This window comes from Abramis brama (assembly GCF_963993115.1).
Source record: "Abramis brama genome assembly, chromosome: 24".
Classification (NCBI taxonomy): Eukaryota; Metazoa; Chordata; class Actinopteri; order Cypriniformes; family Leuciscidae; genus Abramis; species Abramis brama.
The window spans coordinates 20903094-20930983 of NC_139986.1; the positions used below are offsets into that span (position 1 = coordinate 20903094).

General features: G+C 36.2%; 1 protein-coding gene and 2 long non-coding RNA genes across 6 annotated transcripts; all 3 read right to left on the reverse strand.

The window, feature by feature from the left end:
* Positions 1-1393: 1393 nt before the first annotated feature.
* LOC311075420 lies at positions 1394-13126 on the reverse strand. Of its 2 annotated transcripts, none has more exons than XR_014604489.1 (4): positions 12828-13126; positions 3361-3672; positions 3185-3259; positions 1394-3061 (listed from the first exon to the last, which is right to left on the reverse strand). It is a non-coding gene; the product is annotated as an uncharacterized lncRNA (long non-coding RNA). The 2 variants fall into 2 exon arrangements; XR_014604490.1 differs by having other exon boundaries at positions 3361-3707.
* LOC311075422 lies at positions 4771-10074 on the reverse strand. The gene is made up of 4 exons (XR_014604492.1): positions 9851-10074; positions 5942-6012; positions 5611-5727; positions 4771-5498 (listed from the first exon to the last, which is right to left on the reverse strand). It is a non-coding gene; the product is annotated as an uncharacterized lncRNA (long non-coding RNA).
* Positions 13127-22255: 9129 nt separating the features above from the next.
* LOC311075417 (uncharacterized protein) lies at positions 22256-23752 on the reverse strand. 3 transcript variants are annotated; one of them, XM_084102835.1, is made up of 4 exons: positions 23633-23752; positions 23427-23547; positions 23251-23325; positions 22256-23129 (listed from the first exon to the last, which is right to left on the reverse strand). In XM_084102835.1, exons 1-4 carry the CDS (start codon positions 23703-23705, stop codon positions 23105-23107), a joined length of 294 nt encoding a protein of 97 aa, XP_083958961.1. In that variant the 5' UTR covers positions 23706-23752; the 3' UTR covers positions 22256-23104. The 3 variants fall into 3 exon arrangements, with proteins under 3 accessions (XP_083958961.1, XP_083958960.1, XP_083958962.1); XM_084102834.1 differs by having other exon boundaries at positions 22262-23129; positions 23277-23325; positions 23633-23743; XM_084102836.1 differs by having other exon boundaries at positions 22262-23126; positions 23633-23743.
* Between the last annotated feature and the right edge of the window lie 4138 nt (positions 23753-27890).

The window sequence follows — 27890 nt, forward strand, 5'->3', positions numbered from 1 at the left end:
CTAGATATACATAAAGAGATAACCGGAGTTGCCAGAGCGAGCTGAGTGACGCTATCAAGTACGCCGCTGTTCCATTTCAGAATTATCGGACTTGCGTCCTCCCGTCCTCGGGAGTTCGTTCTCCTGAGTCGAACTTGTCAAGTCCGAACTACCAAGGACTCAAGTCCGAACTTTGCGTACTTGGTATTGAGAAACGGCTTACTTCTCGAGCAAATCTGAATTTGCCGGAAGTTGTCTGGGTTTTCCCAGGCTAGCAGTCAATACACCAAAAAATAGAAAACACATTGTTCAAAACATATAGTTCTCGAAAGATATCTACGGACTGCTATTCTGTTTGTAGACTTACCCGTGCCGTGACACCTTACTGTACCATCAAAAAGTTAATTTGTTACTGTATGACTGCACTTGATAAAAGGAAATAAAAAGAAAAGTAAAAAAAAAAAAAAAAAAAAAAAACAGTTCTCAGGGAGAAGTAAATTTTTAATCTCAAAACAAATTTCATATTTTTCCGTCATTGTCTTTTGATGAACGAAAACATGTTCTATCATAGTAGCTCAAAACTGATCAGACTACTCTGCTTTGCTCTTTGCGATTTTTTTTTTTTTTTGTTCTTCCTCCTCCTTGTACCCCTATTTTACAGTACTGTACCCTGCATCTCACAAACTTGTCCTTTGTCTCTGTGATACTGTAATTCTTGTTCTTTGTTGATATGAACCTGCAACCTGTCAAAATATTGAGCAGTCAGTACTGTTAACAAATGGAAAGCACAATGTTCAGGGCCATACAATTTCATTGTACAGTATACAGCCTACAATACTGAAAGGGACAAAAATCAAAGGAGTAAACGTGATCAGTGTGCTGCTTCTTGTCTTTGGGCATCATTTGAAACAGGTTAAATCAATTTTGAGAGATTGTGTTCAATCAATGACATTCACTGGAAGTCAACAGGAACAGAAACTGTTTTACTTCTGTCTTTAAAATATCTTCTTTTGTCTTCCACAGAAGAAAGAAAGTCAACAACATGAGGATGAGTAAATGATGACAGAATTTTCATTTTTGGGCAGACTATGCCTCTTGATTATGAAAGCAGGTTGGTGTGAATTAAATGGATCTGAGTATAAATGTAAAAACATGTCATTAAAATCAGTAGATGCATTAGCCTGGATGCCAGCCGAACTGTGAGCTCTGCCCACAACATTTGAGGTCGGGAAGTATTCTGACTAGAATCTGAGTATGACGACGTCAGGCTATAGATCCATAATAATCAGCACCAAAGGCTCTTATAAAAATACAAATCCAATGATAAATAAAGATGCTAAAGAGAAAAGGTGTCATCGTTTCTGACAGAGACCTCTTGCACACATTCAGAAACATCAACCACAAGCAAAACCAGTTGTTGCTGATCATAGTTTATTTGTAGTTTCAGATTGCACTCGTTCATTTGCATAATCAACTGACAAAAATGTCTAGGTTTGTTTTCATACAAATCAGTCTTAATTTCACTCAGACTTGCGTCATCCTTCTTAACACAGTTCATCACCAGTACATTGAGCGAAATATATTTCAATGTGAAATATAATATATAAGCTAATATTGTATTTAAACACATTTGTTCTAAAACAGTTTCACTATAATTCAGTTTTTGAATAAAATGTATAAATTAAGAACTGTTACTGTCAAACTACATCATGTATTTGACAACATATATTTTAAATATTCAATTTAAATACACCTAATTTACTAACCGTCACTTTAAATACCCTCTGATATTCTTCATTTGGGGTGACACTAGTGATCTTTGGGGTCTCCAGAGACCCTAGGCAACAACATGTAATTTTGTAACAGAATATAGTTTTTTTTTTACAAATGTAATTTTACTCTGATTATTAATGTTTTTACTCCATATTTGTGCAGTTTTTGGAGGATTTATTTATAAATCAATTAAATTTTTGTTTTGTTTTTTTAAATAGGTTTTTATACAAAAACAGCTTTTTATGTAAAATTTACTTTATAAAAGACCCAAATTTCTAAATTTCATTTATGGGGATAACATGGATAATTTTACATGGCTTAGTGTAACATTTTTGCCCATATTTTGGAAATTGTAGTTTTAAAAGTAAAAAAATATTATTTTAACCACTAGATGGCAATATAGAGCTCCACTATTTGCTATTTGACTAACTGAAACACTTATTTTTTTCATTGTACAAATGTAATCTACACTTCAGTTACTAACTGTAACAGAACAGATATGAACAGTTATATTATATATTGAGTACAAATACATGACATGGTCATCAAAATGCAATGAACTGAACAGCATAACAAATGAGCAAATAAAGCAGTAACTTTTGTCTCTTTCTCTCTCCCTCTCTGTGTATCTGTGTGTGTGTGTGTGTGTGTGAGTGTTCACATTGTTGATGTGTCAGTGTCACCAAATTTATTTTTGTGGTGGTTCAGCATTTTGGACTATTTTATGTGACAAATTATAAGAGAGCAGTTTTTATAGTCTCACAAATGTATTCCTCTGTGTGTGTGTGTGTGTGTGTGTGTGTGCGTGTGAGCATGATAATTTTGCATTGTGAATGTTTTTAGCACTGTTAGAAGTGTGCCACTTCATTTCTGTCTGTGTGTGTTCTGTGTTGTGTCTGATTTTGATGATGAATTTTGTCCATTTTCTATGACCACGAGTGTGACTATTTTTTCATATCATTACAATAATTTTTTTGTAGATCTAGAAAGGGTTGAGAGCCGTACAAAGTTTCATGCCATTTGGACAAAGAGAACATTTTAAAAAAATTCAGCAAAAGTCATTTGCGGGTTAAAAAGACCCCGAAGAACACCAAAAGGTTTTAAACTTTAGAAATATTTTAATATAATAATATATAATATTTTAAAACTCATAACTACTTCAAGATGTGTTCTCATTATGAGTTTGCTTTTAGACATTCATGATTCATGATCTGTCAGTTGATTGGGAAGATCCTCACACAGGAGTGAGTTTACTGATAGATGATGCTGGTGGTGGCGTGGAAGTCAGGCTTTGTTTCTTTGAGCTCTGCTGTAAAACAAAACAAAAAAACAATGTGAAAACAAGAATACTATGCTAAATATGCAACACTTTATAAGATTATGTTGTTTCAAATTCAGGTATGTTTCACCACACTTGTTGGGTTTAACTTACAAAAGCTTCTTAGCTTCCTCCCTCACCCATTGTTGCCTCCAATCAAAACAGAACTCTCCTCGTTCAGTCTTAAAGCTGTTAAAGAGAATGAAAAAGTTAAAACAGAAATCTAGCATCAGATGCTGTTGATCTCTAATCATGACATGTTTTCTTTAGAGAAGAACTGGGATTCTTACACGACGGCCTTCACACATCGAATACTTTTGTTTAGCTTCCTGAAACTGATGATAGGATTCAGTCAACTTTGTTTTGGAGACGACTTTACAGCAGTTGATCTCTTTCTGATTATCACCTGCTGAGATTGAAGAACAAGTTAAACCTCAATATTCTGCACCGTTCCATCAAATATAATAATATATAAACAGTTTCAAGCACTTTACCTGTTATAGTCCAGATCACAGATGTAAAAACCACAACAGCCAAACTCCTCATGAGGATCCTTTGTGTCTCCATTGTCTCAGTCGATCTTCAACTTTCACTGCTTGTGTCTGAGAGAATATATTCAAGACTCTCACTAGTTCACCTTAAATAATCAATAAAGCAGAGCTTAACTCTTGTGCTTTGTTGAAAACCCTGTAACACCTTTTGTGTACTCTGTCAAAAATGGCCTTTTAAAAATTGCTTGTAAATCGTTTGTTATGCTTATTTATCACCAAATATTGCATTCAATCTTTTAACCAACTTGTTGTCTGTCAATTGGCACAGGTTTTGTATTTCTTTTTGGAACTGATTGATCATAGGCCAGGCCTCATTGATCTGAGCTCAGCCTGATTTGAGGATAAATTCGTCAATATTCAACAAAATATGGGGAATATCACACTAGTGTGCTTTAATATTTAACCCTAAAACCGTATTCTGGACAAATGTGGGCAAAATAATTTTGATTTATTTTTAAAAAATACTTCCCTTGATCTGAGCGGTACAAGACTTGGCCACTTTTCCTAAGTTTGCCTCCTGAACACACACAATTTTTTTTGACTCAATTCTACAATGTTAAGTGGGTGAAAAAAAAAAATCCTTAATCTTGTATTTGGGTCAAAAATGGGCACCCATAGAAATGAATGGGAAAAAGTGAAAGTGAAAGTGACAGTGACAGTGAAAGTGAAAGTAATGTAATTTAGAGCAAAAACTGTAATTTAGAGCATTCTTCTTGTTTTTTTGTAAAAATAAATCAATAGATCCAATACAATGCATACACATACACACAAATGAAGGGCTGATCCTGTACAATATTCTCATCATGCCAAAAACTCACACTCAAAAAAATAAGCATAATTTACATAGAAAATATGGTACTTTTTTAAGTAAATAAATTCAAAAATACCCCCAAAATAAAAAAACACACCATAAATGGATAGACAAAATTTTATCGAAGACAGTGATATAACATTTATAATAAATAAAAAATAGGGTCACATCTGAGTCCTCTGTGCCCACATTTGTCCACAATTACAGAATTAAGGGCTATAAAGTGAATACGGTTTGAGGGCTACCCAGGAAGTTTGTTTTGAAATGCTTTTATTTTGTACAAAATGGAACAAAGTCACACTTGTGGAGTTCCCAGTCAAAATGACCGCCTTGCAATAAAAAATTGCTTGTAAATCACTTGTTATGCTTGTTAGGGGTAGTGATGGCCAGATCGAGGCCAAACAGTTGAACCAAATGTGCCATATTGTTTCGAGGCTTCGAATCAATCCGACACCCGTCTCAACGGTGACACCTAGTGGTCACTTGCAGGTGTTGATCTGAAACAACCTTGACGAGCCATTAAAAAAATGTGTTGTTTTTTTATTATTATAATTTTCTAATATGTGAAGCTTGTAACCTATAGGCTCCTCACTGTGCATAATGTTATTTTGGTTATGAAAAAATGAATATTAATAAAAGAAATCAAGCCACAATGTCTCACTTTTTTAGAGGTTTTTATTCAAAAATATTAATTTCTCTGCTGTGGAAGGACTTAGCCTACTTCTTTTTTTACAGATAATTTCTCCAGCCTTTGAAAAAATCCTCTCACAAGGGACACTTGTTGCTGGCATACAAAGATATTTTTTAGCAAGGACATACAAATGAGGAAAGATTACTGCTCTCTCTTTCCAGTAAATTAGTGGATCATGAGTTCTGGGCAAATACGCATCGTTGATGTATTTTTTCACTTCCACTGTGGCATCAGCTGTAGCATTGTGTATCATCTTGGTTTGATGGATGCGAGTATCAAAAAGTTCCCATAAACTGTCCTGTGTTTCTACTGGTGTTGATGTTGATGGTGATGATGATGATGATGATGATGGGTCTGATGTTGACATTTCTGGCTCTGAATAAAAATGAAAACAGCAATTAGTAACAAATCCTAAACTGACGGCATATATGAAGTATATATTACATGATTCAGATTACATAACATAACACAGACTGAAACTGCTCACCAGGATTTGTGTTTGAACACATCAGCGAAGCACACTCCAGTGTGATGTGCTTTTCAGCTTCCTGGGCTTTGGCAGCATTTCCGTCACTGGCAGTATATTGGGTACTCATATGTAGACCTATAAAATGTATATTCACACAATATTATATTATATTATATTATATTATATTATATTATATTATATTATATTCACACTGAAGCTATTTTTAACATGATTGGCAGTTGTGATTGGGACATTAGGTTGTAGGGCATTGGGCTATGGACTTTATAAACAGTGTCCCAAAAGGTTGTAATTATATTTCAATTATAATTATATTTCAAACAATGCATACCTTGCATAGATGGCCCAACAGTGTCAGTAGCAGGCCTAGGTACAGGGGGAATGCCATCCTCTGTCTGCACCCTGCAAAATGGCAGGATGAGTGCTCCTCAAATGGCGCATCATGGATGATGTATTGTTGCAGTAGGCTAGATACCGATCACAATACACACATCTCACTTTATTTGGGGTTTCTAAATGGAAATGCTCCCACACCACAGATGTACGGCATCTCTTCTGGGGAGCCTCCATTTTATCTATCTATCTATCTATCTATCTATATGAATCTATCTATGTATCTAGATATGTATCTATAATCTATGTATCTATCTATCTATAATATATGTATTTATATATGTATCTGTAATCTATCTATATATGTATCTATCTATTAATCTAGCTGTCTATATATATTTATATCTATGTATCTATTAATGTGTCACTATATGTATACTCTGTCTGTCTCTAGCCTATCAGTCAATGTGTTGTGTAAATTTAAATGTAAGAAATAGCCTATAACTAATCAAATCGCACTATGTCACTATATCACCAAAAATCCGCAATCTCAAAGTCAAACTCCTCTCACAAAAACCCACGAGGTCAAAATGTGTTTATTTCACTTTTATACAGATGTGCGATTGTGTGGTCTGTTCCCGACCGTTCCAATCAAACGCTGATTCGGCGGACCACACCTGATGAAACACTTAGTGAAACACTTCGAGGCTTCGTTTGGTCATAGTCACGTGACATGGGTGTTTCGAATCACGCATCGGATCAGTAGGTGCTTCTCAATATCCCTCCTCGTCTCCTCTCTCCTCCGTCCTCCATCCTATGACCCGGAAACCGATCGAGCTCAGCCATCTTGAAGGATATCTCAATTCTCTAATTGCACCGCGAGGAGTCGAGGATCGAGGAGTTAGGAGGCTTCCCGAGGAGTCATGAGCGAGGATACACAGGTGTATCCTATGCGGAAAAGTTTTATCGACTTAAACGTGACGCACGTCTAAATTCTCCTCCCCCTTCACATCGGTCACAATTTTATACTTTACCTTTGCAGTTTATATATTTGCAATCTCACATATTTCAACAGGGTATCTTGCTTTATTATTATTTATTATGAATTTCTTAAATAAACAAACTTCAACAACATAAGGGCAGATCATTTGAGCGCTGCTGATGACGCAATGAAGTGACGCTTGAGTGATCAAGTATTCCAATGTATAAAAAAAGTTACATTCGATTCCTCCGTCCTCGCGTCTTTTCCTTGCAGCCTTCCCTCGCATCCTACAGGGGGCGGAGCTGAGACGCGAGGAAAGGAAACAAGGAAAGGAAACGAGGATGCACAAATAAGAAATGAGAAGCACCCAACGTTTCGACACATCTGCGCTTCGGGATCTCGCAAAGCTTCGGAACGACTGTTTCGCGTCAGCCATCCTTAGTTAGGGGTTAACAGTTTAGGACCCAAGGACCAGGGGCTCGTTCTTCGTACGTTGCTTATTACATCCGAGATCAAATGACACATCCAAGATGATATCATCGTGCTAATCATGATCCGGCTAATTGGGTTCTTCGAACACACCTGCTGTTTATGATTAGTATCGCTGGATTGAGTTATCTGAGATAACTGCGCGTTCATGCGCTGGTTTAAAAGGGGATATGTATCGATATAGAAACATTGATCAGCAACGCTGCTATTGGCTGCTCAGCGTGGCCAAAGAGCGCGCACAGTTTTTCTCCTCAGCAGAGCAAGAACTAATAGTCGAAGTTTATTCGGAATTTTAATGTTTAATCAAAACGCCAGGGAACACCTCAAAGTCTGCTAAAGCCAGGAAAGAGGGCTGGCAAAAAGTAGCAGACAATTTAAATCCGTTAGAAGTGGCCATGTTATTTGTTTTTATCACTTATTAGCCTTATTTGTATTTTAATAATTGCATAATTACTTTGTTCATTGTAATGTCAGAGTCACCACACTAGAACATGGGAACAAATAAAAGTGAAGAACAAAAATATTCTACATAATGGTAATTTTTATTTATATTATAGTCTGTTCTCTTCTATAAAAGGCACTGTTAAATAAATGGTTGTCTGTTTATAAAAGCAACCAAGAAAAAGGCTGAGAAAAAAAGAAAGAAAAGATCTTAGTAGCCTACACTGTAAAATAATTTTTGCTGCATTAAATTAAGGCCATATAGTCATTTCAACTGTTAAATCTTGAGTAATGATGAATTGCTTTGACTTGTGAAAGTGAAAACAGATAAACTTATGTTAATGTAAAAATATTTTGCCATGAGTTATTGATCACGTTTCCCAAGTGTAGTTCATTGTAATGACAATGTGTTTTCCTCTTTTGTGCAATTTTACATAATACACCATATCTGTTCCAAAGAAAGTGGCTGAAATATGTGCAGTAAGTGGACATTTTCTAACTTTCCAAAAGAAAGAAAGTATAAGACTTTGTAATGTCCATTTGTTTCCATTGCACTGGACAGTGAATAAACCCTCTCAGATAACTGTCATATGGAGGAACTAACCTACCTGCAAGTGCATAAATAACTTTACTTAATTTATACTTGTATGCTTTATGGCTGCAATATAAGTTGCAGGATTCCACATCTACAGAAAGGCCTACAGAAGAGTCTGCACAGACAGAGGAGACACAGGCCTACAGGTGGGCAGTGTATAGCCAACTTTTCCTTTTTATTTGTTGCATGAGGCATGTGTCTAATATCTCTTGTTGCAGGCACTTGACCACTGGCTTTTCTTTACAAAGAACAATTGAAATAAAACTCAAGGAACTAAGCATATTTGTCTTTTATTAAACATTTAATGAAAAGTGTTTTTTTTTTTTTTTTGGCAATGTTGTAATATGGCACATGCAACAATGCCACAGGCCCTGTCAGGTGTGCAACCCTCAGACTTTGCAGACACTGAAATCTTCCCTTTAGTTAGCCAAAGTTCATTTCATTGTGTGCCCTTGTGCAATGAGCTAGAGCTGCATTGTAACTGGTTTGGGTCAGGGAATGGGGTCATAAAACACCTGTCTGCAGGAACATGTCATAATCACCTATGAAGAAATGCAGTTCTGTTAGGATCAGCATAAGTGTATGTAATACAGTGAGCTTGATATTTAATTGTGGAACTTTCCTTACCACTTTCAAATAATGTGCATAAATGTGAATCTCTGAAAATTCTTAAGTCATGCACAGATCCTGGCCATTTTGCTTTCACATTTGTGATATGGAAGATTTGTCAACTGCCTTTTTATTATTTGATATATTATTAATCTGGAATATTAAGAATCACAATAGTAACTGGGCTGCACATTTACATTGTGAACCCCCTTTCTGTTCACATAATCCCCTTCATTGAGGCCTTGATGGCAGTCTATGGTCTAGCCTATAAGCCTGAGTGACATATATACTGTAATCAGCATGGTCATGATTGCATGATCTTCATAAAAAATTATGATAGCCTTAAAAAAAAATAAAAAAAATAAAACTGCTTGAAAAAAACTGCTTTACAACATTGGATCTTAAGTGGCTTGGAAATGCCACAAAAAAAAAACCTAAAACTGTTTTTTAAACCTAAATCGCCAGGTAAACTCCGAATGACACGACAGACAGCACTTTCCATAAAGTTCTCCACATCTCCAATAGTGTAAAGGAAAGAGCCACTCGCAAATAATCTTAGGGTACAGTTTGTGCTGTAGCCTAGTTAAAGCCCGACTCCGACAAGTCGAAAATAAATGTGCGTTTCCAACAAATTAATAATGTAAACGACAATCTCACGAGTCACGAGAAAAAAATATATCTCTCAGAAAGTGCACTACCGCGCTTCCCGTATCAGCTCCGCTTATGAAGCCGGGATCTAATCCTGTTTACATGAAATAAGCCTGCTCCCGAGCAGGTTTAAGCTTGCGCACCTGTTGCTATGACAGCAAGTCCAGGATGAGCTTCGAAGAACCAAACAATCCAAGATCATGCCAAATCGTCAACAATCAAATCCAGCTAACTGAGTTAGCGACGTACGAAGAACGGGCCCCAGATGTTTGAAAGAAGACCCGGATGTAATGTTATCGATTCACGTGTGATGATTTGCATACTGAATGTTGATTGGTTATTAGCTCTTGGTATGAGAGGCAGTTGATATCCAGTAAAGACTGAAGCTAGACGCAAACGTGTGTGCTCTTGATTATTTCTTGGTACGACACTATTTTGAGTGACTGCACAAGAACGATACACCGGAGTCAGAATTATAAAAAAATTGAAGAAAAGTTTTACTGAAGATAGTTTGCAGTTTCATCACCAGAAGTTCAGCTTCAAGACTCACACAGGAGTTTGCTGCCCCGCTTACAGTTACAAAGATCACAGCAGTTATACCCTACACCAAGGTCTAAGCTATGTCCTTGCTTCAGGTTGCAGTTTCTCATTGGCTAAGAAATTGATAAAAATAGTAATTTTCCACACATATACATATAGACTGAAGCATATCTCCATAGATTATGCAGCTGACACTCGGACCCTGAAGTTAGGCATGTCATGACCTTCCAAGTCGCAGATTTGGGTTGCTGGGCACCAGCATGTCCAGAACAACAACTCAGTCAATCTCCAATAATGCCAGTGGTTCCTTAACCTGTAACCAAGAAGACTAACACACACACACCGACACGGTTCCAAGGTTGGATTTGGCCAGGCTCTAACTATAAACAGGAGTCTCGTCTCAAAACATCAAGATAACAAGTTCTTTCTCTCAAGGATAGGAAACTTTAGTCTAAATGGAAAGTAAGGCTTTAACTGAGAAATGGTCCCTCAAACTATAGACTTCATTGACCCCTATTTGTTTTAACACGTTGAAGACCTTTCTCAAACACAAAACATGTCCGTATTTCATTTCTGGAAGCCGGGCTAAATAAGCAAGCACTGTTACTGCATTCAGATATCAAATACTGACATTAAAGAATATATGAAAAGAACATTTCAGTGAACACACTGGTAACTTCTATAACAAAGTAAAATCTCCAGAAAAGTCATTCACATCATTTGATATTTAGAAGGAAAAATATTGATTAATACCTTGATTATAATCACTCATTACATATACACTGAAGCAGCAGTGGATTCCAATCCACCCCCTTCATGCTATATCACCAAATATTGGATTCAATCTTTTTGTCAACTTGTTTTGTTTCCATTAGAACAGGTTTCATATTTGTTTTTGAAACTGATTGATCTGAGCTTCATTGATCTGACGATAAAGTTAAAGATAAAGACATCTGAGAAAGAAAGCCTGTAATACTCAAAATAGTTTGTTTGTTTGTTTACATGAATGTGTGTGTGTGTGTGCATGTGCACGGTAGTGTGAGTGTGCATATCCATGCATGCACAGGTCCGAGGCCTTTATCTTTGCAAGCACACATGCAATTATGTGAACATGAACATGATGCTCCTGAACACTAAATGTTTGAAAACATAATATTGTCTGATCTATTGTCAATCTCACCATTCATTTTCAATGGATGGCCATTTTTGACCAATATAAGCTCAGATTAATGAGGCCTACAATCAGTCAGTTTAAAAAATAAACACAAAACCTTTTTAAAACTAATTTAAAGAAAACAAGCTGACAAAAAGATTGAATCCAATTAATATTTGGTTATAATATAGCATAATTCAGATTCAAAAGGTACTTTTTGTAGGCTGTTCATTTTGACCGGGAGCACCACAAGTGTGATTTTGTTCCATTTTTAACAAAATAAAAGCATTTCAAAACAAACTTCCTAGATAAACATTAAAGCACACTAGTGTGATATAGTGAGTGTACAGAATAATTTTACATTTTATGCAATATTGCTAAAATTACACAAAAATAATGTTTTTTTGGTCAAAAGATTAGGTGCATAAGCTCAGATAAAGAGGTCTACGATCAAACAGATCTAAAAAAAAAAAAAAAAAAAAAACATGTCCTAATTGAAAGAAAACAAGTTGACAAAAATATTGAATCCAATATTTGGTGATAATATAAAATAATGAGAAATTTATAAGTAATTTTTTTAGACCGGTGGTCAGATTTGACAGGAACACCACAAGTGTAAAGCTTACGACACTAACTGCGTTCTGCATTAGAGAAATAGTTCACTTAAAATGAAAATTCTGTCATCAATTACTCGCCCTCAAGTTGTTACAAACCTGTATGAATTTCTTTCTTCTGCTGAACACAAAGGAAGATATTTTGAAGAATGTCAGTAAAAAATAAAGGAAAAAATACTATGGAAGTAAATGGGGTCCATCAACTGACATTCTTCAAAATATCTTCTTTTGTGTTCAGCAGAAGAAATAAATTCATACATGTTTGAAACAACTTGAGGGCGAGTAAATGATGACAGAATTTTCAGTTTTAAGTGAACAAGGCTATTCCTTTAATAACCAAATAAAGTACAGATCTAGTTTTAAAGAAAACATCTCACCACAATGTTATTTTTGGAAGCAAGTAGCCTATCTATGATGGTTTTTGATACATTCTTAAAATCAAAATAGATGAGTCTATAAGACTTAATAAATTTAATGTTTTACTCTGTACGATATGTGTCCCCCAATTTCAGTTTTGGCTTCTGTTTGATGTTAAATGTCATTGTATGTTTTTCTGAAAGTTGAATAAAAAAAAAGGACTGAGCTGGTCACAAATTAGCTAATAGTTACTAAGTTTCTAGTGTGGACTTTAACTTAAGTAAGAAATTGTGAATGGCTGGTGCAACCCTATACTGTTGGGACCGTTAGTTTGATGAGAATAACCAAGGTCTGATATCTGAAAGGTTTTTATTTTTCTCCTTATCACTAACATTTAGATATCTAAATCAAATTAAACACCATCAGTAAAAATAACTAGCTAGGTTAGCTGATTACCTTAAAAGTCCATAGCGATCAGGTCGTACTTTATCAGACAAGCGGATGCAATGAGACTTCGAACTTTTCCTGTTTGTTCATGTGACGTTCGCCATAACCTCGTAGTCGATCAACCAATCCTAGTGCGCCATCTCCTGGGGGAGCGCCGTTTACAAAACCGAGCCCAGTAAAACTTGACTGATAAATCCTATCCTTGTCTGTCCAGATAGATTCCCGAGGAAGAATTATTTTACCCTCACAATATGTCAGCAATCATGTCCTGACTCCTGTATTTGCTACTATTTAGATATCACAACTAATCAGAAGCCTTCAAGGGAAGTTTTAATGTGTTTTAATTTCGCGACACACAGACCACGCCCACATTATTTTGTTACATTACTTTCAATTAAATTATTTGATGACAACTGTAAGTAGATTAAATAAATGATGCTATTGACATTGTCTTTGCAGTGCGTGTGTATTGCAGTGCGTGTGTACAATTTCAATATTTAAGTTTGTAAATGTGTATTAAGTGTAGCATTCAACATACATTAAAAAATATTTACATGAAACTCAAATAAATGAAATAAAATGTATGAATTGTACATAATTTTTTTTTATATATATAAATTATATATAACTTATATTAAAAAGAATTAGGCTGTAGATTGCTCAATATTTAAGTGTATAAAAGTGTAACATTCAACATACATATGAAAAAACACTAAGAAACTAATAAATTTCAGCATAGCCTCTAGTACATAAAAGACAGAAAGCACACATAAAAAATAAAGCATATAAAATAAAGCATAAATTAAAGGTGTTTTTGTAAATGCATAAGATACTGTTACAATTATGCACAATGACTTGAAAAGCTTAAGGCCTTTATGATGATCACAATAACAAAAAAAAGTGAAATGATTCGCGCAAACATGAAAGCATTGACGTTGATCGTGGGGAATATTCCCTTCGAAAACAAAACTCAGCCACTGCGTCTTCAGCGGTTCGGATTTAGGAACATCAAAATGACTGCTGTGTTCCTTATTACACCCAAGAACAGAACACCACAATCGCTTAGACGCCATTCTGCTCCAGCGTATCAACAATGGCGGACTATGATGACAGCTCTCTCACGAGCGAGGGCGGGTCTGTGTTGAAACGCTGCTGTCAATCAACAATCGTGGGAGGGGCGTCCGACCGTGTGACGTCACACGGTCAGACGGCTCGATTTGAGACAGGGGAAAACATATAAGGAGATAAAAATAAACCACTGGATGGATTTTTATCATTTTATGATGGTTGTGTACAGGCACTGCCGACACACATTTCAGTACAATCAACTTGTAAAAGTGCATGTATCATTATATGACCCCTTTAAGACATTAAGTAAAGTTAACTGAAAAGTGTTAGTTAGAATCACTGTTAGATTTTACAGTGTACAATTACGAATATTTATTGTACTTAAGTTCTCAAATTCACATCTAGGTGCTCTTGAGTTTTGCTACTCTTTTACCTTCATACGAATGCCCCATGTTAACATTAGCGTGGTTTCTGAGCTTGACACTAAAATATGTTCAACTTCTTTGAAATTGCATCAAATATGCAGGAATGTAGCCTACACTGCAAAAACAAAGCGCTTTATTCGAATTCCAGTGTATACAACTGGTGAAATATTCGTTTTTAATCGGTGATCCGTGAAACAGGGCATGAATCTGTCGCCGTTTAACATCTGCTGGAAATATTTACCTAAAATCAACTAAGACAACCTGCAGAATCACCTTATCGCGTTTGTCAGCGATGAAGGTTTTATCTGAATTACGTTCAAGAGAAAACCTGCTCGTGCAGCGCCTTGAACGAGATAAATACATTTTCTCACCACCTACCAAAACACTGACAGTACACGAAAACACTATAATTACCATGGTATTATATGTTTTTTTTTTTATGACATTCATAACCATTGTATAGGCCTAGTCACCATGTCCATGCCAGTATCATGTCAGTACATGGATATAGCCTACCTTAACAATGTTGTTTTTTATTCAGGTGCCTACAATATAGGCCTAAAGTACAATGTATCTGATACAATCACATGGAACTGTCAGAGTGAGTAATGTTGTTAAGAAGTCTTTTATAGATGCTTGCAGCCCATAGTTACATTAATATACCTAGCTAATAGGCTATATAACTTCCCAACATTACCCTTTTTGTTTTTTAACATCTTGTTTGGGGATGTGTGTACGTACAGTATGCAAAGTTGTTACTTGCTTCATGTTTATTTCTGTTTATGTCTTTGCTTGTGAATCTATCCCATAACATGTTTCATTTGTTTAGTTGCTAAGCCAAGTAAACACTGGTTGAGAGTTTTTTGGCTGATAAATTGCATGACCTTCTCTGTGCATTAGGTGCTGTTCTCCACTAGAGGGCGAAATTTCTATTACTGTAACACAATTAATTAGTATACTACATACTATGTAGAGAAATGTTTCACCCAAGCACGAAAATTCTCTTATAATCTGCAAAATATTAGTATGCTGATATCTTTTTTTTCATTCAGTTACAGTCAATGGGGACTGGCTCTTTTTTTAACCTCAAAAAGGACTCGGAAGCAAAAGTATCATTATAGTGAGAAGAAGAGAGAAAGTAATTCTGATTTGTAATAACACGAGGATGTGGGTGAAGTATTTATATGTGAACCTGGACCACAAAACCAGTCACCAGTCATTTAAAAAAAAAAAAAAATTGGGACAAAAAGGACAATAGGACAATATTTGGCTGAGATACAACTATTTGAAAATCTGGAATCTGAGGGTGCAAAAAATATAAACATTGAGAAAATCGCCTTTAAAGTTGACCATTTATGTTCGCGATTGTGCTGCATTCACTTACAAAAATAAATGTTTTATATATATACAGTAGGAAATGTACAAAATATCTTCATGGAACATGATCTTTACTTAATATCGTAATGATTTTTGGCATAAAAGAAAAATCGATCATTTTGACCCATACAATGTGTTGTTGGCTATTGCCACAAATATACCCGTGCGACATGTGACTGGTTTTGTGATCCAGGGTCACATATTTCTTTAATGATTAAGCTTAAATATGATTAAATACAGTCCAAACTGTTACAGAGAAAAGGCTGGATGTAAGTTAAGCAGTGTCATTTTTCCCCAAAAGTGTATTTAAAATTTAAAGGAGATAAAACAAAGCAATTAAGTGAAACTTCTTTTAACTTTCACATAAGCTAGAGGGGTATCTAATGGGACCTTTTTTGCTTAAATAAACATATATATTCTCTTTGAATAAATTGATATATAGATAGATTTGCAGCATCTTTAGGCCTCCATTGGCTCAGTCCTCAATCTCCTTCAGACCTGAAGGAAAGATGATCACGTTATAAGTGTTTTTTATCAATACATAAGCATCATATTAAGATGTCATATTAATTTAGGGCCGTACCTTTCAGTCTGAATTGAATCCAGCGCGCTAAAACTGTGAAATGTGTGTAGAGAGCTTACACTATAGCATCCACACACGGACTCAGAGCATTCTGATGCCTGTATCCAATCAGTTTAACTTCAGGAGGGATTCTTCCCTTCGACACTTCCTTACAGCAAGTCACTCCAACTCTAGTGGGCCGACGATCTGAAAGAGAGACAGAGATTGAAATCTCCAAAGCACTTGTACTGTGCGTACTGTATACAGTATGTGTGAAAACAAGACGATCTTGATCTTGATAAGGGCTCCATCAAAGAAAATAAAACTGCTATAGCTAAATGCAATCTGTTATGGATTCACCATCAGCAGAGAACCTTCTCCCTACTCTTGATTGGCAGGACCCCCGTAGAGAGGGTGAGAGGCTTCAAATATGTTGAAATAAACATCTCTGAGAACTTGACCTGGTCTGTACATGTACAAGCCATGTGAATAAAGCCAGACAACAAATGTACCATCTACGACAGCTGAGGAAATTCAGGGTCTCGCAAGCAATCCTGAAAATGTTCTACAAACTCAGTGTATTTCAGTGTGTTATGGGAACTGCACTAATTAGGACTGTAAAGCTCTGCAGAGAGTATATAGTGCACTTAACGAAATTAATGCTCTGTACCATAGAATTGGTACATTCGTGCCGCGAGATGTTTTAAAAAGTCTTGGGGACAATATCGACCCTGGCAAAAAGTGGTGGGGACATGTCCCACCCGTCCCACCCGCAAATTACGCCTATGAGTACGTGACAGGAGGGCCTCCACTCAAGGATACAATATGATGAACACGTCTAAGAATGTTCCACATTTGGTTGAAATACCATCATTTGCCTAGAAAGATAACATTCTGGGAGTCAAGACTATAAAGGAGAAAGGATACCCTCCCTTCACTGTCACACTCTGCAGCCACTCTGTGTGACTGTACGACAGCTGGCCTTTTCTTGCAAGAAAATAAACCTCATCAAAGACTATTGGAAATGTTTGTCTTTTATTCAGTGATAGAATTTTGTTTGCCACCACACCTCCCTGAAGGTTCTCGAGGCGACGGTAAAGCGACTCAAATTTGGCCTTACTCGTAGCCCAGCCTCCCTCATAGTCATACCATTGACAAAGACATGGGCAACTAGAGTGGCTTGAATTTCATCTGAGACTGCTTGTCTTCTTGCCCTTCCTCCTCCTCCTTCTTATCTCTCCTCGATCTCTTCCTTCATGTCTTTCTGGATCCATTGTTCCAAAACTCTATAAACTGATTTGGGCCCTTTTATCTATCTATTGAAGGATCTGATTGATGTGTGTTATATTTTGACTCTTAGTGTTTCCACTTGGGTAATTGTGTGCTAAATGAGCTGAAGCTGTGCTGACTTGAGTGAACAATATTGAATGCTAGTGCTTTCTAAATGACAACATGGTCTAGGCAATGAGAAATGAAGGGATTTGTGTGTAGTTTTGCAGTTCAACAAATCTGACTCATGTGTCAAAACAGGGAATAGTGTTTATAGTTTAGTGCAGGGTTCACCAATCTCGGTCCTGGAGGGCCGCTGTCCTGCAGAGTTTAGCTCCAACCAGCTCCAACACACCTGTTTGAAAGTTTCTAGTATGCCTAGTGAGACCTTGATTAGCTGGTTCAGGTGCGTTTAATTGGGGTTGGAGCTAAACTCTGCAGGACAGCGGCCCTCCAGGACCGAGATTGGTGAACCCTGGTTTAGTGAAATGGGTGTGCTTTTTGATAAATGGCATTATGGTTTTGAAATTTTAGTTCAAAAGCCTGGTTATAGTGTTTAAGCAATCAAGAAAAACTGTAAGTGTCAGTTTGCACATAGCACTTTGCCTTGTTAGTGCCATATAACATGCGTTTTGCACATTCTCTCTTTTTTGGACTTCATATATTCCTGTATAATTTTACTGTTGTCAGTTTTATTATATATTTTTGCACTGCTCAGGTTTACTTTACATGTTATGTTATGCACAGTCTAATGGAGCAGACCCGATTTACATTCACTGGTGGTATCCTATATATAACTGTATGTGACAAATATGAATCTTTAAAGAGATAGTCCACCCAAAAATGAAAATGATGTCATAATTTACTCACCCTGATGTTGTTCCAAAGCTGTATGCAGTTTGTTCTTCTGCTGAACAAAAAATAAGATATTTTGAAAAATGTTAATAACCAAACAGTTTAGTTTCCCATTGACTTCCATTGCATTGTTCATTCAATGGAAGTCAACAGGAACAGAAACTGTTTTACTTCTGTCTTTAAAATATCTTCTTTTGTCTTCCACAGAAGAAAGTCAACAACATGAGGATGAGTAAATATGATGACAGACTTTTTGGGCAGACTATGCATTTGATTTATGAAAGCAGGTTGGTGTGAATTAAATGGATCATTAATGCAAAATCTGAGTGTAAATGTAAAAAAAAATCATTAAAATCAGTAGATCCATTAGCCTGGATGCCAGTCGAACTTAGCCCTGCCCACAACATTTGAGGTCGGGAAGTATTCTGACTAGAATCTGAGTATGATGACGTCAGGCTATAGATCCATAATAATCAGCACCAAAGGCTCTTATAAAAATACAAATCCATTGATAAAAAATCCCAAAACTTACAGTTGACTTGCTGCGCAGTAACACACACAAGAACCATCATCATCAGAGCTAATTTCCAGCAGAGATGCATGATGTTTGCTCAAAATATTCACAAAACCAGAAGAGGAAGACGTAGATTCTGTTTTAAAGGTGCTATCTAGACTCAAATCCTTTTATATGGTATTGTTCAAGACAGGATATTGACTTCCTTTGCATCTCTAACCAGTAAGAGTATCCTGCAGACCCCATGTGACAAACCAGTCGAATTCATGATCACAGCATTATGATGTCCTGCAAATTAAGGGTTCTTCCAAAGGTTTCTCATAGTCAGCAGAAACAGTATCATTGACTGTGTGCTGCATGTTTAGTTACTTACAGTTGCCCAGTGCACCAGTGAAGCATCCAATGAGGATGACCAGAACAGTGACGGTGATGAATCTAGAAGTCCAGGCCATAGCTCTCGGTGTCCAGATCACAGGTGTTGGTCAGTTAGTTGGTGTTGATTATGTATGTTTGTTATTATGAGGAGGTCTCATAAGAGATGTACAATAGCAGTCAGAAGGAATAATGCGTCACAAACTTAACACCACCCTTTTGAAACCACACATTCACACTCTCACCCACAATACAGTCAGTTTTACCCGTCAGCATAATTTATGAGAAACCAATATCGAATATATATATGTATACACACACACACACACACACACACATATATATATATACACACACACACATATATATATAAAATGCAATTACAGAGTAGACCACAATTACACGTAGCTCATTTAATTTCTCACACCTGAACAATAAAAACACCTATGCCAGAATGCCGTTTACAGACTTCAGTTCAGCGTTCAATACAATCATGCCCTCACAACTCATCAGGAAACTCACGGACCTTGGCATCAGTTCCCTCATGTGCAACTGGTAACTGGACTTCCTGACCAGCCGGCCCCAACATGTCCGGCTGGATAACCGCTGCTCATCCATCATCACAATGAACACCGGTGTACCACAAGGCTGTGTGATGAGTCCCTTCCTCTACTCCCTCTTCACCCATGACTGCAGACCTGTCGATGGTTCCAATACCATCATTAAGTTTGCAGATGACACCACGGTGATCGGCCTCATCAAAGACAGCGACGAGGCCGCTTACAGGGAGGAGGTGGATCGTCTGGCTGAGTGGTGCGACACCAACAACTTGCTGCTCAACACCGAGAAGACCAAGGAGCTCATCGTGGACTTCAGGAGGAATGCTGACCCACATCCACCTATCCACATCAAGGGGACGGCTGTGGAGCGTGTGAACAACTTCAAGTTCCTGGGAGTCCACATCTCCAAGGATCTCACCTGGACGACCAGCTGTTCTAAGCTGGTCAAGAAGGCTCACCAGCGCCTCTTTTTTCTGAGGACTCTGAGGAAGAACCACCTGTCCTGAGACATCCTGGTGAACTTCAACCGCTGTACCATTGAGAGCATCCTGACCAACTGTATAACAGTCTATACGGGAGCTGCTCTGCCTCGGACCGGAAGGCGTTACAGAGGGTGGTGAAAGCAGCCCAGCGCATCACCGGAGCACCACTACCTTCCATTATAGAGGACATCTACAGGAAGCGGTGTCTGAAAAGGGCTGGGAAAATCATCAAAGACCCCAGTCACCCAGCACACGGACTCTTCACCCTCCTGCCCTCTGGGAGGCGCTACAGGAGCCTCCAGACTAAGACCACCAGGTACCGGAACAGCTTCTTTCCTACAGATGTCAGACTCCTGAATTCTGCCTCCTGACCTCACCCACATTAAACTCATGGACTGAACATACACGTACTCACAACCACTCACAATCACCCCATAACTGAACATACACACAATGGACAAAAAAGCAAAAAAAAACAAACGGCCGACAGTATCCTCATACACACAAAATAACATGGACTGAACCGTCACTTACAGCCACTTGCACTTTATATCATTACTGTATAATTTATCCATATATATTACACTGATTTTAACTGCACTACTGTAAATACTGTATAGACATCATACTGCACAATACAATACAATAATTATAGTTCTAAGTTGTTTACTAATATATTGCATATTTATAGTCTGTTATAGTCTTTCATATTTATAAACATATGTATAATCTGTTCATAGCCTGTACATAGCTTGCACATTCAGTACAGTTATAGCTTGTATACTTATATTTATAGTATATTCATAACATACTTTCATACTGTGTACATTTGTAATATATCTACAATATATCAATTTTTTTTACATCTATATTCTTGCTAAAGCACTTCTGGATGGATGCAAACTGCATTTCGTTGCTTTGTACTTGTGACGTGCAATGACAATAAAGTTGAATTCTATTCTATTCTATTCTATTCTATTCTATTCTATTCTATTCTATTCTATTCTAATACGTTTAGGAGTTATTTTTCTGCAGGCAAAAACATAAAACTTGAAGCTGATCTTGAAGCTGATGTGTTGAGTTTCTGATTATATTGTTGACAGACATTGATGTTGGGATATTCAAAATGTGGATTTTAAAACGGTAATAAGGATAAATTTCTTAGCTGGCAAGTATTCAGTGAAGTGACACATTTTTTCTAAAACAGTTTCACTATAATTCAGTTTCTGAATAACATTTATAAATTAAGAACTGTTACTGTCAAACTACATCATATATTTGACAACATATATTTTAAATATTAAATTTAAATACACCTAATTTACTAAACGTCACTTTAAATACCCTCTGATATTCTTCATTTGGGGTGACACTAGTGATCTTTGGGGTCTCCAGAGACATTTAATTTTGTAACAGAATAATAGTTTTTTTTATTTTTTTATAAATGTAATTTTACTCTGATTATTAATGTTTTTACTCCACATTTGTGCAGTTTTTGGAGGATTTATGATATGTTTTAAATGCATATAAATAAATTAAAACTTTTTTTTTTTTTTTTTTTTTTTTAAATAGGTTTTTATACAAAAACAGCTTTTTATGTAAAATTCACTTAATAAAAGACCCAAATTTCTAAATTTCATTTATGGGGATAACATGGATAATTTTACATGGCTTAGTGTAACATTTTTGCCCATATTTTGGAAAATGTAGTTTTAAAAGTAAAAAATTATAATTTTAGCCATGGCTAAAGAGCTCCATTATATGATATTTGACTAACTGAAACATATCTTTTCACAATTTTTTCTAGTTGGATTCATATCTTAATATTATGAAATCACAATTATAACAATAAAATTATTTTTTTTGTCAAAGTTTAGCATTTTTTGTACTGACATTTTTTTCCAATAATGTTTGATTAGAATCAAACCTGAAAAAGATAAAAGTTGAGTTTTTAGTTTACCGTTTATTTCAATCTTCTTTTTTTCATTGTACAAATGTAATATATACTTCAGTTACTAACTGTAACAGAACAGATATGAACAGTTATATTATATATTGAGAACAAATACATGACATGATCATCAAAATGCAATGAACTGAACAGCATGACAAATGAGCAAATAAAGCAGTAACTTTTGTCTCTTTCTCTCTCTCTCTGTCTGTGTATGTGTGTGTGTGTGTGTGTGTGAGTGTTCACATTGTCAATGTGTCAGTGTCACCAAATTTATTTTTGTGGTGGTTCCACATTTTATGTGACAAATTATAATTATAAGAGAGCAGTTTTTATAGTCTCACAAATGTATTCCTGTGTGTGTGTGTGTGTGTGTGTGTGTGTGTGCAATTTTGCATTGTGAATGTTTTTAGCACTGTTAGAAGTGTGCCACTTCATTTCTGTCTATGTGTGTTCGGTGTTGTGTCTGATTTTGATGATGAATTTTGTCCATTTTCTATGTGGGGTCTCCCACGAGTGTGACGGAACATTTTTCATGTTTTTTTTTGTAGATCTAGAATGGGTTGAGAGCCGTACAAAGTTTCATGCCATTTGGACAAAAATAACATTTTTAAAAAATTCAGCAAAAGTCATTTGCGGGTTAAAAAGACCCTGAAGAACACCAAAAGGTTTTAAACTTTAGAAATATTTTAATATAATATAATATTTTCATAACTCATAACTACTTCAAGACGTGTTCTCATTATGAGTTTGCTTTTAGACATTCATGATTCATGATCTGTTAGTTGATTGGGAAGATCCTCCCACAGGAGTGAGTTTACTGATAGATGATGCTGGTGGTGGCGTGGAAGTCAGGCTTTGTTTCTTTGAGCTCTTCTGTAAAACAAACACAATTTGAATACAAGAATACTACTGTATACTTAACATGCAACACTTTATAAGATTATGTTGTTACAAATTCAGGTATGTTTCACCACACTTGTTGGATTTAACTTACAAAAGCTTCTTAGCTTCCTCCCTCACCCATGGTAGTCTCCAATGAAGACAGAACTGTCCTCGTTCAGTCTCAAAGCTGTTAAAGAGAATGAAAAAGTTAAAACAGAAATCTAGCATCAGATGCTGTTGATCTCTAATCATGACATGTTTTCTTTAGAGAAGAACTGGGATTCTTACACGACGGCCTTCATACATGGAAGAGTTTGGTTTAAAAGCTGCCTGAAACTGATGATAGGATCAGTCAACTTTGTTTTGGAGACGACTCTACAGCAGTTGATCAGCTTCTCATCAGCACCTGCTGAGATTGAAGAACAAGGTAAACCTCAATATTCTGCACCGTTCAATCAGATATAATAATATACAAGCAGTTTCAAGCACTTTACCTGTTATAGTCCAGATCACAGATGCAAAAACCACAACAGCCAAACTCCTCATGAGGATCCTTTGTGTCTCCATTGTCACAGTCGATCTTCAACTCTCACTGCTTGTGTCTGAGAGAATATATGCAAGACACTTGCTAGTTTATCTTAAATAGTCAATAAAGCGGAACTTAAACTGCATGGGCTACACATCCTGTCCGTTTATTTTTGTAGATGATTTCATCATTGTTCTGTTTCATCACCATATCGGCTTTCCTTGTTTCCTTGTACTGTATATTAGATTGTCGTGGTAGGTGTAAATGTCACCTGCTAAATTATGTGTAAAAGTAGATCTCCATTTGATAAACTTCTCAGATGATATTTAATTTCAAACCTTGCTGTCAGTCATTTAATTAATACAAATTCAATGTATGCTGAAAAAAGCGAGTTATTTTTAATATTCCAATAGGACAGTGTGTCAATAGTGTTTTTTTATTTAGTGATTCAAATATATTTTATCTTGTAACATTGATTATATGCCCCTTTAAATGAAGCAAAATAGGAAGGAAGAGCTGACGTCATACTGTTACTTGGAGTTTTGCTAGTCAGTGGGATGGCATGGGTCAAGTTTTTCCATTTAACAATATTCTTAGACACAGATTCTCCATAACTGTCAAATTCCTCTGAAATGCAAGACACTGTCATCCTTTATTGACTGATTTAAACACATCCACTACTGAAAAGGCCATTTTCAGAAATAAATATAAATACTAAATGAATATATTTAAATATATAATAATATGAACTAGATATACAGAACAAAAATTGGTTCCATGTATATCCATTAATATGTTTCTGTATAATTGTGTTCTTATTCTTATTTCTTATTCTAATTCTTATTCTTAGGTTGTTCAAAAACTAATGATCTGCACCAGGACTGGATTTACAATAGTGTTCAGGTCAAAATCTCACATAGGCCTACTCTGTTTATTAATAGTTTGTATTTACCATGTAGGCTTATCAAATCCTCTTTTTTTATCTTGCTTTCCACTGTGAAATGGGATGAGATGATTGGACACTGGCTGAAGTTATTTATCGACCACTGAGTAATATTTATCATTTATCAGTTATCATCCTTTATACACCTAGCATTATCTTTTGTGCTCATACACATTAGATTGTTTTTTTAAATGTGTCAGAATATGCTACAAGTTTAGCCAATGTAAGGACATATACTGCAACTTGAAAAATCTAACCTTGTCATCACCTGTAGCCACTGTTGTCTTCATCTCTTAGCTCTGATATTATGTTTTCGTGATCAGCCCATATGGTATCATAATTCATCATTCATTGCTGTCAGTCGTGATGGTGATTTATAACCACACATACTAGCGCTTTACCACAATGAACCACTAATAGGAGAAATGTACTGTTGTATCTGTGCTACAGGTGATCATTTCAGAGAACAACAGATGCAAAGATGGACACACCACTAAGATGGTTTATATCAGCTCAGATGACTTTAATACATTGCATGAGGTTTGTTCAAAAGAGGATCGGTTCATTTAATCAACATTTAAAAACAAACAGTTGTGAATTCCATCCATACTTTGTTAAAGGCCCACTGAAGTGCCTTGAATCCTGCAGCATTATTCAATGTGTTGACTTAATTTCCACTGAAAGAGGAAGAGAGGGTGAGACATATCGAACAGTTCCTCTCCTCTCCTCTCTTCTCCTTTTTTTAATTTTTTTTATTCAAGTTTTTATTGCTTTCATCCGGTACATGACAATATCATACAAAACACAGATTACAGATATATACAAATGCTACATATAAGGCCAAAATATATAAAGCGGTTGCAATTAACAGAGGGAAACGGAAAACTAAATGAAAAAAAAAAGTTATTGTGTCACATGGACAGACACTGTCACATAAGACCAAAAGTCTTCCCAGACAGGGATACACACAGGGACACATGCTCTGTTCTTATTATGTAGTTTGTAAAGCAAACCCTCATAAGAGGCTGTCTTTGTCATTATGTTGACCCATTCTTTTAACTCTGTTTTTTTTTTTTGTTTGTTTTCCAGTGTTTCAAAATGACTCTAGCCGTCCCAGATACCCCCACCATGATCACTGCAAACTCTCCATGTGAAATATTTGACATCTGCTCTCTGTCTCCCAATAGACACAATTTTGGTGATAATGGTTGTTGTTCCAAGCCATTTGCTCAAAATATTTAAAATTTGGTGCCATAACGGCTGAATAAGTGGACACTCCCAGTGAATAAAAGTACATCTGTCCTTTTGACATTTCCAACAAACATTATTATTTGTCAGACCCATTCTATTAAGTCTAAGGGGTGTCAGATAGAACCTGTGTATGATTTTGTACTGTGTAAATTGCCCTCTGGCTTCTCTTACGTATTTACCTGTATTGGACAAAATTCTTTTCCACACTTTGTCCCCGATTACAGCCCCAATGTCCTTTTCCCAAATTGTCTTTAAATTTGTGCAGTCATTGCTGAGCACATGGTTGGTCGTCCTGTAGAATACAGAGGCTTTTTGTTGGGAATGAGGCAGTGTTAGAAAGTCCAATATATGGTGTTTTGTCCGAGTACTGGATTTTTTTAGAAACACAATTCCAGAAATGTTCTTTTCCCTTTAGATTATACTTCTATACAAGGTTATTATAAGACATAAATACCCTGTTCAAATAAGTCTGCCACAGTGCCCAAGCCATTCATTCATATGCCATTTCTTCCAGTACATATGTGATTTCCCGATACAAATAGCAGAATTATGCCATAGGGAAGAGTGATTTTTTTGCATCTTGTGAATCTTCGCCCATACCTCTCTGGAATGCCTCATGATAGGGTTTGTGGTCATGTCCAAACATTGAGACAAATGCTCAATAGGGCTGTATGGTTGAGACAAATTTTTCTCAATAGTAACCCAATCTAATTGACTATTATTGTTCCATTGTTTGGCCATTTTGGCCATTTCATAAGATACCTTATAGAGCCGAGGGTCTGGTAGTCCCAACCCTCCCTTATTCCGAGAGGCACATCATTTGCTAAGCTTTATCCTGGGCCTTTTCCCATTCCAAACGTTTGACCATTATATCGTATTGATTAAGAATCAGCTGTGGTGTTGTAAGTGGTAGCATCATAAGCACATAGTTAAGCTGAGGCGAAAGCACCATCTTAATTAAATTCACCTTCCCCCATAAAGTTAACTGAATTTTTCCCCATTTGTTCTGGTTATTTCTTATGTTTTGTAAAAGCGGTGTCAAATTTAACATAGGAATCTCTTCTAACTCCTTGTTTATCTTGAACACAAATATTTTATCCCTCTTGGGATCCATCTAAAGCCAAATTTAGTTACCATATTTGCGTTTTCATATTCCGGATATAGGCATAGCTTCAGACTTTGTCCAGTTAATCTCATATCCAGACACTTTAGAATAGGATTGGACTGTCCCCATTAAATGAGGTAAGGACTTATCTGGATCTTTTATCAAGGCTAAAATGTCATCGGCATTTAAAAAAAAATTGTGTTCTTTGTCATCTCCCTGTATGCCTAGAATGTTTATATTAGCCCTGATCACAATAGCCAGAGGTTCCAATGTGATGTTGAACAATAATGTGGACAGCGGACACCCCGTCATGTCCCCCTGGTAAGGTAAAAAAATGGGGAAACTTTACAGTTGGTAATCACACATACCTTAGGTGTTTTGTACAATGTTTGGACTCACTTGATAATAAAACATCATGGCCCAAACCCGAAATTTGTAGTAGTTTAATTTGGCTAGTAGTTTACCAGTTTTCTCCCCACCCTCATAGTTCCCAATCTAAATAAGGCGTATTCTACCTTTTTATTAGATATTTCCTGGATTTCAAATTTAAGTTTACAAATATCTTGATACAACTGATTTGAAAAGCATTGGGATAATTCTTTTTCATAATTCTTATTTTTGTTATCTAATTCCTGTATGCTGTCCAGATCCTCCTTTTTCCGTTTAGATGCATATTATCTTCCCTCTGACGTATGCCTTAGATGCCTCCCATTCCGTTGATCTGTACTACCAGTATTAATTTAAAAAATAATAATGTAAATCTTCTTTTAACGATAAACTAAAGGCCTCATGAGATAGAAGTGAAGTGTTTAATCTTTTAATCAAAGTTTAACTTCTGCAAGGAGTTTTAATCAAAAATGTATTATTATGCTGTCTCTGATGGTTTTCCATTTAATTTTAATGTAGGCTAATCTTTTATTTTACTCT